The sequence below is a fragment of the Paramormyrops kingsleyae genome, chromosome 18, assembly GCF_048594095.1.
Source record: "Paramormyrops kingsleyae isolate MSU_618 chromosome 18, PKINGS_0.4, whole genome shotgun sequence".
NCBI lineage: Eukaryota > Metazoa > Chordata > Actinopteri > Osteoglossiformes > Mormyridae > Paramormyrops > Paramormyrops kingsleyae.
The window spans coordinates 8,710,590-8,723,220 of NC_132814.1; the positions used below are offsets into that span (position 1 = coordinate 8,710,590).

Consider the following 12,631-nt stretch of genomic DNA (forward strand, 5'->3'; position numbering starts at 1 on the left):
TAACAGGTTTTAGCTGTTTTACTGTCTTTTCAGCTTCACAATAGGTGCTTTCACTGTGTCATGGAGCTCCTTACCTGTCTTAAAGATAGTTAGTGTATGTTTGCTTGTACTAAGAATGAGACTAAAAACAGTTAAGTTTGCGCATGTGCCTAGGATGCAGCTATAATCTCATGATATCACAGCAAAGTAACACATGACAGAAAACACAACTGAAACACAAAAATGCACATAAAAGCATTTATGCCCTCATGACACACTCAGCTACTTAATTGATCTGGAGTTTAAACTTTGCAGTTTCGTCTTTCTTGTGAGCTTTTGGTTATCATACTGAACAACATCAAAAAACGTAAAATGAGCATTCCCTTATTCCTAGCAGACGGTGTACTGGATAAGGGGCTGGACTTGTGACTTAAGAGTTATTCCATGAAATCACAGAAGAAAAGTTCTCCAACAAAGATGATGACCTGGACAGTCTCCATTCTTAATTGCTAGTGGACTTAGACTTTACATATCCCAGATCTCCATTATAAATAACAAACTAACATCATAAATAACTGATTAGTGCATTCACTTCAGCATAAAGGAGTTCACGAGTAACACAAATCGATAGAATACAAGGACATAAGATGTGGAAAAAACAGGTTCTGATGGGTACATGCTGATTGTCAGCTCAGTAGAGCACAAACAACAAAATGTGGCATCTTAATATCAAAAATTATGATCCTTTCAAAATATTTGGAAAAATCTGTGGTAAAATTTACTGTAAATGTTTGGAAAGAGTATGAGATTTTCATTTATGTATTTATTTATGCGCTTTAAATGCTTTGGTGTAGGTTCTTCTAGAATGCAAATCCCCCACAATCAAACCCATCAAAGTCCGAGTTCCCCTCGAAATCGAAACTGTGATAGTGTGCCGATTCGCCAGCCTGGCTGCAGTTGTGGAAGGTGCCCCCCGTACCCAGGTCAAAGAAGCCCACCGCGGAGGGCAGGTTGGTGGTTCTAGCATCGTGGATGCAGGGGGAGCAGGTCCCCAGGTAGCCGAGCGCTGAGGATGTGGCCGCCCCTCCCATGAGCAGGTATACGGCCCTGACGCCGTGCATGTCGCTGCTGGTGCCGTGCCGCAAACAACTGGCCGAGCGCTGAGGAGATGCCGTCTTCATGCTCTGGGCTTGTGAAGACCGCATGCCTGCATGAGTGGCAGGAAGATGGACAATTAAAGCACAGAAAGTGTGACCCAGACTCAGGGCTGACCTGCTCTTTATGCAGGTTTTCATTTGAGTTAATCACTTAATTGCCTAAGCACAGGGTCCCCCCTGCTTTCTGTGAGTGGAGTTTGCCTCGGTTCTCTCTGGGGACCCAGTTTTTCACTTGTAGACTAAATATGGAATCAGGGGAAGTGGCTTCTCTGAACCTGCCCCTTTCACCTGAGGGATCGACTATGCCCCCCTTTTGAAGTTCTGTGTGCCTTTTATTGATCACTGAATGTCACCAACTTAGTAAACTGCAACTCGGTCAAATTTGCCCCCTGCCCCTTCAGGGGGAGAAGGAGGTTGCGTAGATCACATTTGAGGACCAAAATGTCCTCAAAGTGCAGTAAAACCTGAAATTTCCTTCCTTTTCGGGACATTTTTTGGGTTACTATTTATATAACCTCAATTTAATAAAAAATCTGTGATCTGTGATCATGTAGTTTGGTTACTTATGATTAAGGTTAGGGCTGGGTATTGCCTAACTAATTTTGTTTTATTTAACACTTCTGTACTGGTGGTTGTTCTTATGCTGTGACCTGTGGGAAGCATTGTTAGATTAGATTAGTCCATCAGTGTCTTGGACATCGCATTGCACTCAGAATCTCAGAGAAACAGCCGCGAAGAAATACAGTGTCACAAAAACTACAAAAAACTCCACATTACCATTGAGTGACATTGACTTCTTACCTCCTTTGCATTTAGGAACATCTTTATCACGCTGCCCAGGTTCTAAGGGCTTCTTGCATGGGTTTAAGTGCTCTTTGTCCTTGACATGGTCAGGATAAGGGTCTCTGTCCGTTATGCAAGAGGTCGAACCCCGATGGCGTTTGCAGTTGTACTGAGGGGATGAGAGACACTGCAAAAGAATAATATGGATGACTGTCTGGGAGGTTCAGATTCTCAATTAGAGCAAAATCATTTTAACACGACCCAGTTTGCTTGCAGTAGGTTTAATATGAGCTCACCTCTCTCACCTTCCTCATAATGTTCAGCCAGTGGCTGTGAAGAGATGGCAACAAGGTCAACATTTCTGCTGTTATCATCAAGCACTTTGTGAGGGCAGAATACGTGTTCCCATTTGCTAGAAATGCATTTTCCCCAACCCCCCTGCAAACTCGCCCCTCTTGCCACGCACCTACAGTCACTAGGATTCTCTGCCAATAGCAGCAGAAACTTTTTCTGGGGTAGAATCAAAGCAAAACTGCAGTCCCTACGGCCGGTGTTGGGCAATCGAGGCAAGTCTAGGATTTCCCCGCCCTTGACGATGGCCTCGCAGCCTCCGTGCAGCGACACCACCTGGTCAGGAGGAGAATCAACATCGCGACACACCAGCAGGTTGCCGTCTGCTGTCAGCACGATGTACCTCTCTTTCCACTGTTTGAACATGAAGCCACCTAGGCGAGAGGACACAGGCATAGATAAGACTGAAAAACAGCGTTACCTTAATACTGTCATTATATTAATGGTGACAGAAAAATGGTTCAGAGCTGGCTGTAGATTAAACTATAAGCACTGTCTGTCATTTGGGATTAGCAAATGAGTAAACAGAGTGGATCTGGGGACTAGACAGTCTAATGCAGGTGAGTACACAGAGTAATCTAAATTAACAGAGGCAAACGGCATCCTTGTAAGCAGGCTACCAGCTGTGGATGAAAGCACCCTCTGTCCCCGTACTCCAAACCACAGGTCCTGATAATCGAAACTGGTCACTGTTGCCAACAATGATTTTCATTTTCATAAGTGAGGCACAGTCTTAATGCTATAATCAAGCGAAACCTATTGACAATCAACTTCTCATCTGCCATACAGAATTTGCATGATAACCTGAGCTGTAAAAATGTGTCAGAGCTTGTCCTCAAAAGGCTTTTCTGTTGCTCTGCGAGAGCTGATCAAATCCAGCATCCGCCGAAGGCTTGTTTAAGCCCCGATTTGGGATGCCTGTTCGTCTCGGTTCATTTTTGGCCAGTTCAAGGGCAAACGGTCACATTCTCAGAGGCATTTGAAATACCTTTTAAAAACATATCATGGTTTGTAATTTAACAACATTGCTTGAATGCCTAAGCAAAAACAGCGAAAGTTAAAAGGCAACACTGGATGTTCTGGATGTTTCACATGCCTGTATTTTTCAGTGTATAAGTGATTCCAATTTTTAAGTTTTACTCCACAGTACTGCTCAAAAAAGCTGTTTATATAGAGCATGACAACCTTTGTAAAAGAATGTAAAAATTCCATTGAACTTTCAGTGGAGTGTCGTTTAGCAAGGACAAAACTGCATGAAATCTGTCTTCACAAATGTTTTGGAATCAGACGACAAATGCAGAAATCCATTATAATAAAATTGAAATTAATGTAATCTTATTAATAAAATGCACCCCAATAAGTAAAAACAGATAACCACTACCTGGGAGAATTGAGATCCTTACCATACTTTCTGAGAAAACCAGAGTGTATTCCAGAAACGCTCATGCTAGCAGCCAATCTCCATCAGAGACGAAGAAACGGGAGATGGATCTGCAGGAAAGACTGTTGGTACAGTTAGTGTGTTTGTGACAGTGTGTATGAGAGAGGGAGATATGCAGATTTCCAGTGGTGCACATGTGCAGTACAGTAATCCCCGCTCAGCTGGACCCCCCCCCCCCCCCATCTCAATCCCCGGGGCACCAGCTCATCTTGTCCTCAAAGCAAAAGTGAGGCAGCATTCATATCAGCTCTGAATCAGGTAGAAGCACAGTCATAATCACCACAGTGAATGTAAATCTGCCAGGATCCTCGAAAACAACATTTTATGTGAAACATTTTGCACAATACTCCATAAATGAATCACAAGATTGTGGCATATTTTTGCAGTTTAGCTTCATTGTTGTTGTGCTACTTTTCTTTCAGTTCTATGACCGTTAGTAGAGCATACATTTTTCAGAACACCGCTGCATTTTTCGTATGCACTCTATTCGACGCATGGTAGGCCTGCAGTCTATTAACCGTGCCTCACATGCGTAATGTGACCCTAGAACTGTCCCATCTAGGATTCATACATATGAATGCTCCCACATTGGCCTTTCAGAAAGGCCAGGACAAACACACGTTCACACTTTCATACCTGCCTGCTCACATGAGCACTACGACACGGCACCCTAGCAGGAACACTCCAGGAGAAACTGGGCCAGAGGCCTCATGATCTCCTAACCTGCAGTTAGTAGGACACAGGGCTGTCTGCTTTCCCACTTTAGAACAGCCAGAATAGAAGGTCTGATCCCTTTTTAAATCCTCTGTACCCGACATGATCTCTGACAATCTGCTCCACACCATTAATGATGCTTCATTCCTTCTACGAATTGCATACTATTGTATTTTTCCCAGAGAAGAGATACAGGAAAAGCATGCAGATTTTAGAATATTGCTATGCGTTATTTCTAATGAAAATAGCTAGATCCCATTTCAAAGAACCAATTAGATAATATGTATGGATTTTCTTGTAAATTCCATTGATGCCTCTTTTTGACTTTATAGCTTTGCAGATCAATAGCAATTTAACAAAGGAAAACAGTATCAAAATGTACAAAAATGTAACACCAAGCTAACACATATCTGAGCATAGACTTCTGTTTTGTCTCAAAGTTGACACGTTCTTTTGTGTAACCTTGTGAGATCATTTATAAAACATTGAAATACTGAACTGGTAGAAGCTGAGAGACCAGATTCAAGAACTTTATTGTTATTGTGCAAGCACAACGGAATCGCAATCAATCACAATGATGCCAACCTCAAATGCAGCATTTATGTTTAAAATATCACACATATATATATAAAAAATAAGCAAGAAATATAAAATATCAGCGCTGTAAAAATAAAAAATCTAAGCAATAAAAAGACAAATCAGTAATATTGCATATAATTCAAAAATTGCAACACTAAGACATAATTACAAACATATAAAGACAGTACATGGCATTATTTGTTTAATTCTCTTAATACATTGCGCAAATACTTGATTTTGACATGCATCTACTATGGAGCTATTCTGTTGCGATACCATTGACAACCACAGGGAGACAGTTTTACCCACTTATTCACAGCCCTTCAACACAGGCGATCACATTTCCAAAGTATACACTGCTTTTTTACTGACAGATTTTTTTTTCCACCCGCAAACCGTTAGAATTCTAACCACACCCAGGAGGAGTATGCCGGTGGTTGGAACATCTGAGCAGGCAGCGGGACGCACCGAAAGCACAGTATTCAGTTGTGCTGGTGCACCTCCTTCACTCCAAGACAAGCGGCCAAAGGTGCGTATATCTAGTTTGATGTTTGATGTGTAAATGCACATAGCGGGAAATATAAACCACCACTGCTGGTATCCGTGTACTGTATAGGGATGCGATGGTTACATATCTCTGTTGCTTCTTACCTGGATTCTTTCCAGGTAAGAAGGTGACCATTCAGAAGACTGTTGGCAGTGGCCATTCAGCTATCTAACGAGGTCATGGTCTGAAATATAAAAGAAAGCGACCTTAAGATCTCGGTAGATTAGCAAGTGCCCGATCCAAAGCAAATACTGCATAAGCAGCCCTCTCTCTTACACTGCCAGTAACGGCGTCTTTTTTAGCTTCGCCCGCCCTTGTGTCCATGTGAGCCAAGAGCAGCGCTTGTACTGAAAGACGGCAACATTGAAACTTTTCCGTGCTTATTCTGTTTATCGAGATATCCTGGACAAGTCTGCAAAGGACAGCATTACTCTGCCCAAACACCCATCCTTCATTAACAAATCATAACAAATAAGCAGCCCAATTTTATACACAGATTACATACAGATCTGTTCCTCTTCGTTTTAGTGAAATGACCCAAAATCTGCATCCCTAGTTAAGCTACATCATTATACCATGAAATGCAGTAAACAATGGAAAGCATGCATCACACGCGCACTGGCGCGTCAACCTCGTGTCCCCGTGAATGGTCTCGCTTAGCTTGTGCACCTCACACTACCTGCACGAGCCACCAGTTATTTCCTATAAAGTAACTTTATCAGAAATATGATAAATATAAAACAACACTAATACTTCCAGGACGTACTTGTCATAATCTCTTCCGAAAAGAAGTGCATATATTTCATGTATATTTTTTTCTTAAAAAAAAAAACAAGTTAACGATTCATCTTACAAAATAAATTATCTTTAAGTACTACTGGAAAACTGGTAAATAATTAGGCCTACACGTTGTAAGGGTTTCTTCTGATTTTAAACGCGAAAAGAAGGGAGAGAAAGAGGAGGGAGAAGGGGAGGAGAGAGAATGGGGAAAAGGTTGGATAAGTAATTCGAGTGAAGGCTGAAGAAGCCGTCATAATAAACTGGCAAGGCGGCATAACGGAAATACAGACTGGGCATCGACAATGGAACCGGAGTGACATGAGAAAACTGACTATAGCATTTCAAAAGACGTTTCTTTCTGACGAAAAAAAGACATGCACAGACTACGCGATATTTTTGTCTTAGAATTTTTTTTTTATTTTTTAAAAACAAATTTGTTTTAATAAGTTGCTTACATTTAAGAAAGTTGAACAGTGTACTCGAAGCTCACTTTTTAGTCACTTTTTTATTTTAATGTATAATTTTGAGAATAAGCATTTTGTGGGACGGACTTGGAACATGTTTGATGTAACTTCACTTAACTGACAGTTTTTTTTCTCCTGAAAGACATCTTATTAGCAGTTATATATTATTTGGCACTCATTTCGGTTTTTTTTTTAACTGAGCTGGCTTGTGACGGTGAATACAGCATTTATTGTGCTTCAGCTTAAGCTGTTTTCGTACGAAGCTGGGGGAGTCTAGCATTATGAGATAGTACCGAGTCACCCTTAAGACAGAAATGCCATCGCCCTTAAAAACAGCCCGAAAAGTGAATCAAACAAGTCTGATCCAAGCAAGGACTATGAGCGACGGACTGCGCTCTTATCTGCTATTGATTGCCTCCTTAACTTGGTTGCGAATCGGCAGCACTGATTCTTCGCCTGGTAAGTAAAAGCCTATTGAAACTTTAATGACAGTTGTATTATTTGCCCGTTACTGACTTCTATCTTTCCTTTTCCTCTTTTCATCATGTGTTATAGAATGTAGTGAATTGTTCGTCGCAGTTGTTACTAATAATATTTCTTTACACTATACAACTTAATTAATGATTTATTTGGCACGAAAATCAAGGGGGGAGTCCTGACCAGTTATACCAAAATACATTAGGTCCACAGTGTAGGCATGTTACATCTGTGTTTCCCCGAAAACGCCTAAAATGAAATGTAATGATAAATTTCCAAAATAAAGAACTTTCACAACAAGTGGGTAATTTGAATTGGGATGAAATACTGGTCCATTGAAAATGTCTTTTGAAAGTGACTGCTATGTCAGTTTACTCATTGCTATTCATTATGATAGTGTCCCACATTCTCAGATGAGCCGTTCATGGAAATAAATGCATGGACAACATGCTCAATATATTTCTGATGTCCAGTTGATGACCATTGGAAGAGGAAACGTAGGAACAGTTCCTACAGCATGCAGGTGGCATTCTGAAAGGCGAATGCAGGTGCGAACCATTCCGGACCTTTTGACGCCCATCTTAGCCAGATGTAGTACTGGATTGTTTCGAGTCTGAGACAATGTAGACAGGAGACGGCAACAGTGATGTGGCAAACCTGAGGGCAAGTATGGAATGTGAGCAAGGGTGTAACTTCGGATTGAACATTGAGGGGGTTGAGGTCCCCGCCCAATGACAATATGATTATTTGGGGGGGTTGTATTGACCGGTTCTGATTATTGGGAGGGTTACAATCCCCCCATAATTTACCCCCATGATTGTAAGTTTTTTGGGTTTTTTTTGAACAGCATGACTGCTCATGACTGTTAGGAGATGGTCAGTGTACTGTACAAAGCTCTGGACAGAAGCACAAACGGGAGACAGGACCTTGTGAAACATGGGAGTGAGGCGGTCCATTGATAGGATGGGGGTGCAGTAGAAGTGTGGAGGTGTCTAAGGGAGGCACCAACATCTGGGAGTATCGCACTGGAAGGCTGTCAACAATCACCACCTTTTTTATTGAACTGAGATGCAAAATTACCTTCAATGAGAAATGACGGCTTGTAAGGGAAGACATGGTAACAAGTGCTGTACGTTGTTAGCCGAAGATAAAAGTTTGTTCTGAGAATAAAGACAAGCACAGTATAAAGGAAAAGTTACGAATGGCCAGCTGGAATGGTCCTCTTCCTAACCTCATGTTGTTATACACCACTATTTTGAAGGTTTCTGGGTCTTTAAGTGTTTTTAAGAGTGAGAGCACTGGACAAAGGTGCATACTTCAAACATCAGATGAACTACGTTCCTCTCATTGGAACTTGAACTGCCTTCTATAACTATCTTTGGGATATGAAAAACAATTTCTTTTAACATAAAAGATGAATGATGTATATGAATACACCTCAGTTTAAACAGTTACAGAATACAATGTACGGCACAATGTAAGGCAATAAAAAAGACATTATTATTATAAATAGTATGCTGTTAATGTCTAATTAGGCTTATGCATGTAACAATATGACACCTGCTGTCTTTGGCTTTCAAAGTCAATTTGTCCAACCAAAACAGAGTTCAGTGTTTTAAATCATAAATATGGATTTATAGTCATCACACATTTGTTTGTATGTGTATAAAAATGTCACAGAAAAAAAAAAAAATCTGCAGGGAGAAGTGAAAGGTCACTGTGAAACAGGAGGGGATGGGGGCAGTGGGAGGGGTCAGGACTGGGGGGGGGGGATTAAGCTGCCAAGAGGTGAAGGAAGCATTAAACTTTAAGTATCCATTCCTTTCAGCATTTTTATTAATGTTTGGGCAAATAGCAAACAATCTTGTCTGTTTAGTGTGTCTTGCCTGCATTTCAGTTAGTGAAAGAGAGAGAGAAAGAAAAAAGAAAGAAAGAAAGAAAGGACATTTTGGATTTTTCCGGGTACTTAAAAGAAAGAAAAAAAAGTCCTCAACACATATTACAGAACCCTGTTGTGCCTATAAATTTTGACTTGAGTTACACACAGGGACAGAAATACAAAACTAGAATCAAAATGTATCTTATATATAGGTAGATTACAGTACTATTGGGTGAGTACAATTATGATGACAATGAATGTGAACTTAGGGACATCATTACAAACGGAGTTCGTCTATCCCTCATCAGCACACAACAGGTACCTTGCTTAAAACAAATGAATTCCAAATTCATCAGTTTTGATTTTAATGTCCTAGGGCACATTCTGCTGAACTGAAGAACATTCAAGACATTTTTCCCTTATGTCCTTTTCTGTAAAAATGGATTAAGAATATATGTTTTTGCTTTTGTATTACGTCAGCAATTCATTTAAGGTTACTTGGACAGCAGATGTCTAATTAGATTTTATGTTGTTTACATGCACCTGGATGATTGTATTTGATCTTTTTTAATCAGTTACAAAGCATTGGCAAGACTACATACGCTGCCAATTAAGTCTTTAGGACTGGGTTTATGGGGACATGAGCTGGTTTGGGAAGCTAGGGGGAGTTAGTTGGCAGTGAATAATGGCTAAGCGTTCAGTCTGTGAATGAGTAGGCTGGTACAAACTTTCAGCGGCTCATTGTGAGTCAACATTGAGTATGTCCCGATAGACAAAATTGTGTCCAATGTGTTTGTTTACCGTTAAAGCTCAGGTCATAGTCGAGGAGATATTATGGATTGAAGCAAATGAAGGGGATCTGGATAAAATACTAATCCAAACACAAAGCACAGAAATACCTCAATGGTGTGAAATATGGTGGAACTGTACTGAAAAGTGATTTCTAACATTTTTTTTCTTAATTATCAATAAATTTGACATTCTTCCATTTTTTGCACTAATCCCTTCCTCATGCACAAAGAGACATAGCCAGGTGTACTGTAACTCGCTGAATTTCTTGTGACTCCATGGAATTGAGAGTTTGCTAGACACTGCTTAGAAGTATTCACGAGCCTTCCTTCCATGCAGAGCTGCAGTTTGTGCGGAGTCCAAGCAATGTGACCTCGTCACTGAGCAGGTCGGTGCGGATGGAGTGCGTGCTGCGCGTGAATGGTGGAGACAGCGAGCCTGCGGACATCGAGTGGCAGAGAGATGGGCAGCCCCTGGACCTCGCCAACACCGACCAGATTCAGGTCCCCATCAGTGATGGCAGTTGGCAGACGGCCAGTACACTCAGGTGAGTTGCATCAGTGGCGGGATTATGGGTCTAACCATTGATTCGTGCCAGTCGGCTTCTCCGTTGGCCTATCACACTGCCCTACTTACAGGGCTCTGTGTCTGGCTCAGTGGGCTAAGCCTCTGTGCCTGTAATTGGAAGCTCGCTCGTTCACGCTTGGCTTTGGCAGAACAGTCACGTCTGTGGCCCCTGAGCAAGGCCCTTAACCCCTAGAAACATGTTTGCTCTCACCTTGGAGAGCAAGGTGTCATGGAGAGCAAGGTGTCATGGAGAGCAAGCTAAGGCAGGCAAGAAAAGACTTTCCCCACACAAGATCAACAAAGTGTCATTATTATTTACTGAAGCAATCCAGGTTAACCTTATGAATCTTGTTGTAACACATGTATTTTACACCTTTTATACCATTTCCCAATATCTCTATTATGGTGCAAGACTTGCTCCAAGTGGGAGGGGAAAGAGAATAATGTGACACAGGAAAGAAATATCGCCATGGGATGAAAGAAAGAGTCGTACCTGGGTGGGGGGGTCTGGGTTGTGCCTGCCACCTCACTTTCGACTACATGGGAAGTCCACCCTCTTTGCCATCTTGGCTGAACATTTTAGTTTTTTTTATTATTCCAGTGTTTGAATTGTATTTGCAGTGAGCAGGGCTCGAATCAGTTCTACTGCCAAAATTAATTGAAACTTGATTTATAATGAAAATACCAAATGTACAAAAGGCCTAAAAATGTATACTTTTGGTTTATGACATATGAAAAAGAGGTCGTAGAGGTGAGGGGAGTTCTCAGATATAGGATGTTTTGTACATGCTGGTCTTCTTACTCACTGTTATTATTGCCTTGGTGTATTATTGCCCCTGTCCCTTTACGTGTAGAATTGAGGCTCTGCAGCTGTCAGATATGGGAAGCTACTGCTGTATCGTAATGGCAGGAGGGAGGAAGATGGTTTCGCAGGCAGGATACATCCAGCTGGAGGGTGAGTGCTCGCACGGCTGTTTATGCAATCCTTGACTTCCATATTTTCATTGTTGTCAGTTCGTTATTGGTAAAAAAAAAAAAAATCTCTCTTTTGTCATTGGCCTGCTTGACTACATTAGTGTGCTTGTTGTGAGGATGTATCGAAACTCTCTCGACTTCCCAGACCTCCCTCACTTCTCTGTGGAGCCCCGGGATATGGTGGTAACAGCCAACAGTCCTCTGAGCCTCTACTGTGAAGCACACGGTCCTCCAGAACCCGTCTGGGTCATCTGGCTGCAGGACGGTGTCCCATTAACCAGAGTACAAGATCCAAACTCTCAGTCACCCTCTACTCTCAACATCACAGGTAGTGATATGCTCATCCCCTATCACTGTCTATATCTGTCTTTATATGACACTGTCGCTATGAAAACACTTTCATCTGGAGGGATATTTAGTCCAAGTGCAGCTTCAGTGATTCAGGGTAAAAGAGTGCCAGCCCATGGGTCTCGGACCAGGGTTGAGTTTGAAGAATCAGCTCTGACTCACAGACCACAGCCACTTTATTGGTGTTACTCATTCATGCAGTATGAATTGGATGCTACCCAAATTGCTGAGGCACCGGGATCAGTAATAGCTTTGAAGGCCGCAAAGCAGTCCGTGAATGGATATATACAGAGCAGTGTGCAACAATCGCCTGACACAGCCACACAGGACCAGACAAAAGGTTGACTCCTCTGAACCAGAGCATGCTTGATAACTTAATGATGCCGTCTTTGTACCAGGTCAGAGGTACATTGTTCTACACTCACAAAAGTGGCCATGTGGGAGTAGACACTTAGAGAACATCTCTTGCTGACTGCTGAGGAAAGATCACGAGGAGTAGTGTACAATGCACATTAACAGATTCCTAACATTTCATTTGTTCTTTGGTCTGCCTTTTTCACCCATCTAGCTATTTATCTGAGAGCTTTATGCTGGTCAAACAACGTGTAAGGACTTAATAGACAGTTTTTGTTTGAACGGCTGTTTATCAGCGTGTGTTTATGGGCTTATGTCAGTGTGTCCACCAGCAAGCCATGTGAAGCAGAAGCAGGAGTGTGTAGCTCAGCTGTTTACTAACCAGATTGGAACTTTCATGCGCTACTCAGCAAATCACTTCCTGCTGAAGCATTTTACACAACCACA

At 41.7% G+C, this 12,631-nt stretch overlaps 2 protein-coding genes across 3 annotated transcripts in view; one reads left to right on the forward strand and one right to left on the reverse strand.

The window, feature by feature from the left end:
- On the reverse strand, positions 1-6,481 carry LOC111837991 (uncharacterized). Its single transcript, XM_023800506.2, has 7 exons — positions 6,318-6,481; positions 5,656-5,735; positions 3,674-3,761; positions 2,386-2,644; positions 2,216-2,249; positions 1,938-2,106; positions 1-1,186 (listed from the first exon to the last, which is right to left on the reverse strand). Exons 3-7 carry the CDS (start codon positions 3,714-3,716, stop codon positions 840-842), a joined length of 852 nt encoding a protein of 283 aa, XP_023656274.2. The 5' UTR covers positions 3,717-3,761; positions 5,656-5,735; positions 6,318-6,481; the 3' UTR covers positions 1-839.
- Positions 5,356-12,631, forward strand: part of LOC111837990 (tyrosine-protein kinase receptor UFO) — a 27,738-nt gene continuing 20,462 nt past the window's right edge. The window contains exons 1-4 of one of the 2 annotated variants that reach the window (XM_023800504.2): positions 5,356-5,533; positions 10,280-10,487; positions 11,362-11,462; positions 11,628-11,810. In XM_023800504.2, coding sequence (XP_023656272.2) covers positions 10,339-10,487; positions 11,362-11,462; positions 11,628-11,810 — 433 coding nt within the window. In that variant the 5' untranslated portion in view covers positions 5,356-5,533; positions 10,280-10,338. Of the gene's footprint in view, positions 5,534-6,554; positions 7,255-10,279; positions 10,488-11,361; positions 11,463-11,627; positions 11,811-12,631 lie in introns of those variants that run through there. The other variant, XM_023800503.2, reaches the window with a different exon arrangement.

Coding starts and splice junctions, on each gene's coding strand:
- LOC111837991 (XM_023800506.2), bottom strand. CDS start 3,716: ATGAGCGTTTCTGGAATACACTCTGGTTTTCTCAGAAAGTATG. Junction 2,645..3,673: donor TGGTTTTCTCAGAAAGTATG/GTAAGGATCTCA, acceptor CCTCTCGCCTAG/GTGGCTTCATGTTCAAACAG. Junction 2,107..2,215: donor TTATGAGGAAGGTGAGAGAG/GTGAGCTCATAT, acceptor ATTCTTTTGCAG/TGTCTCTCATCCCCTCAGTA.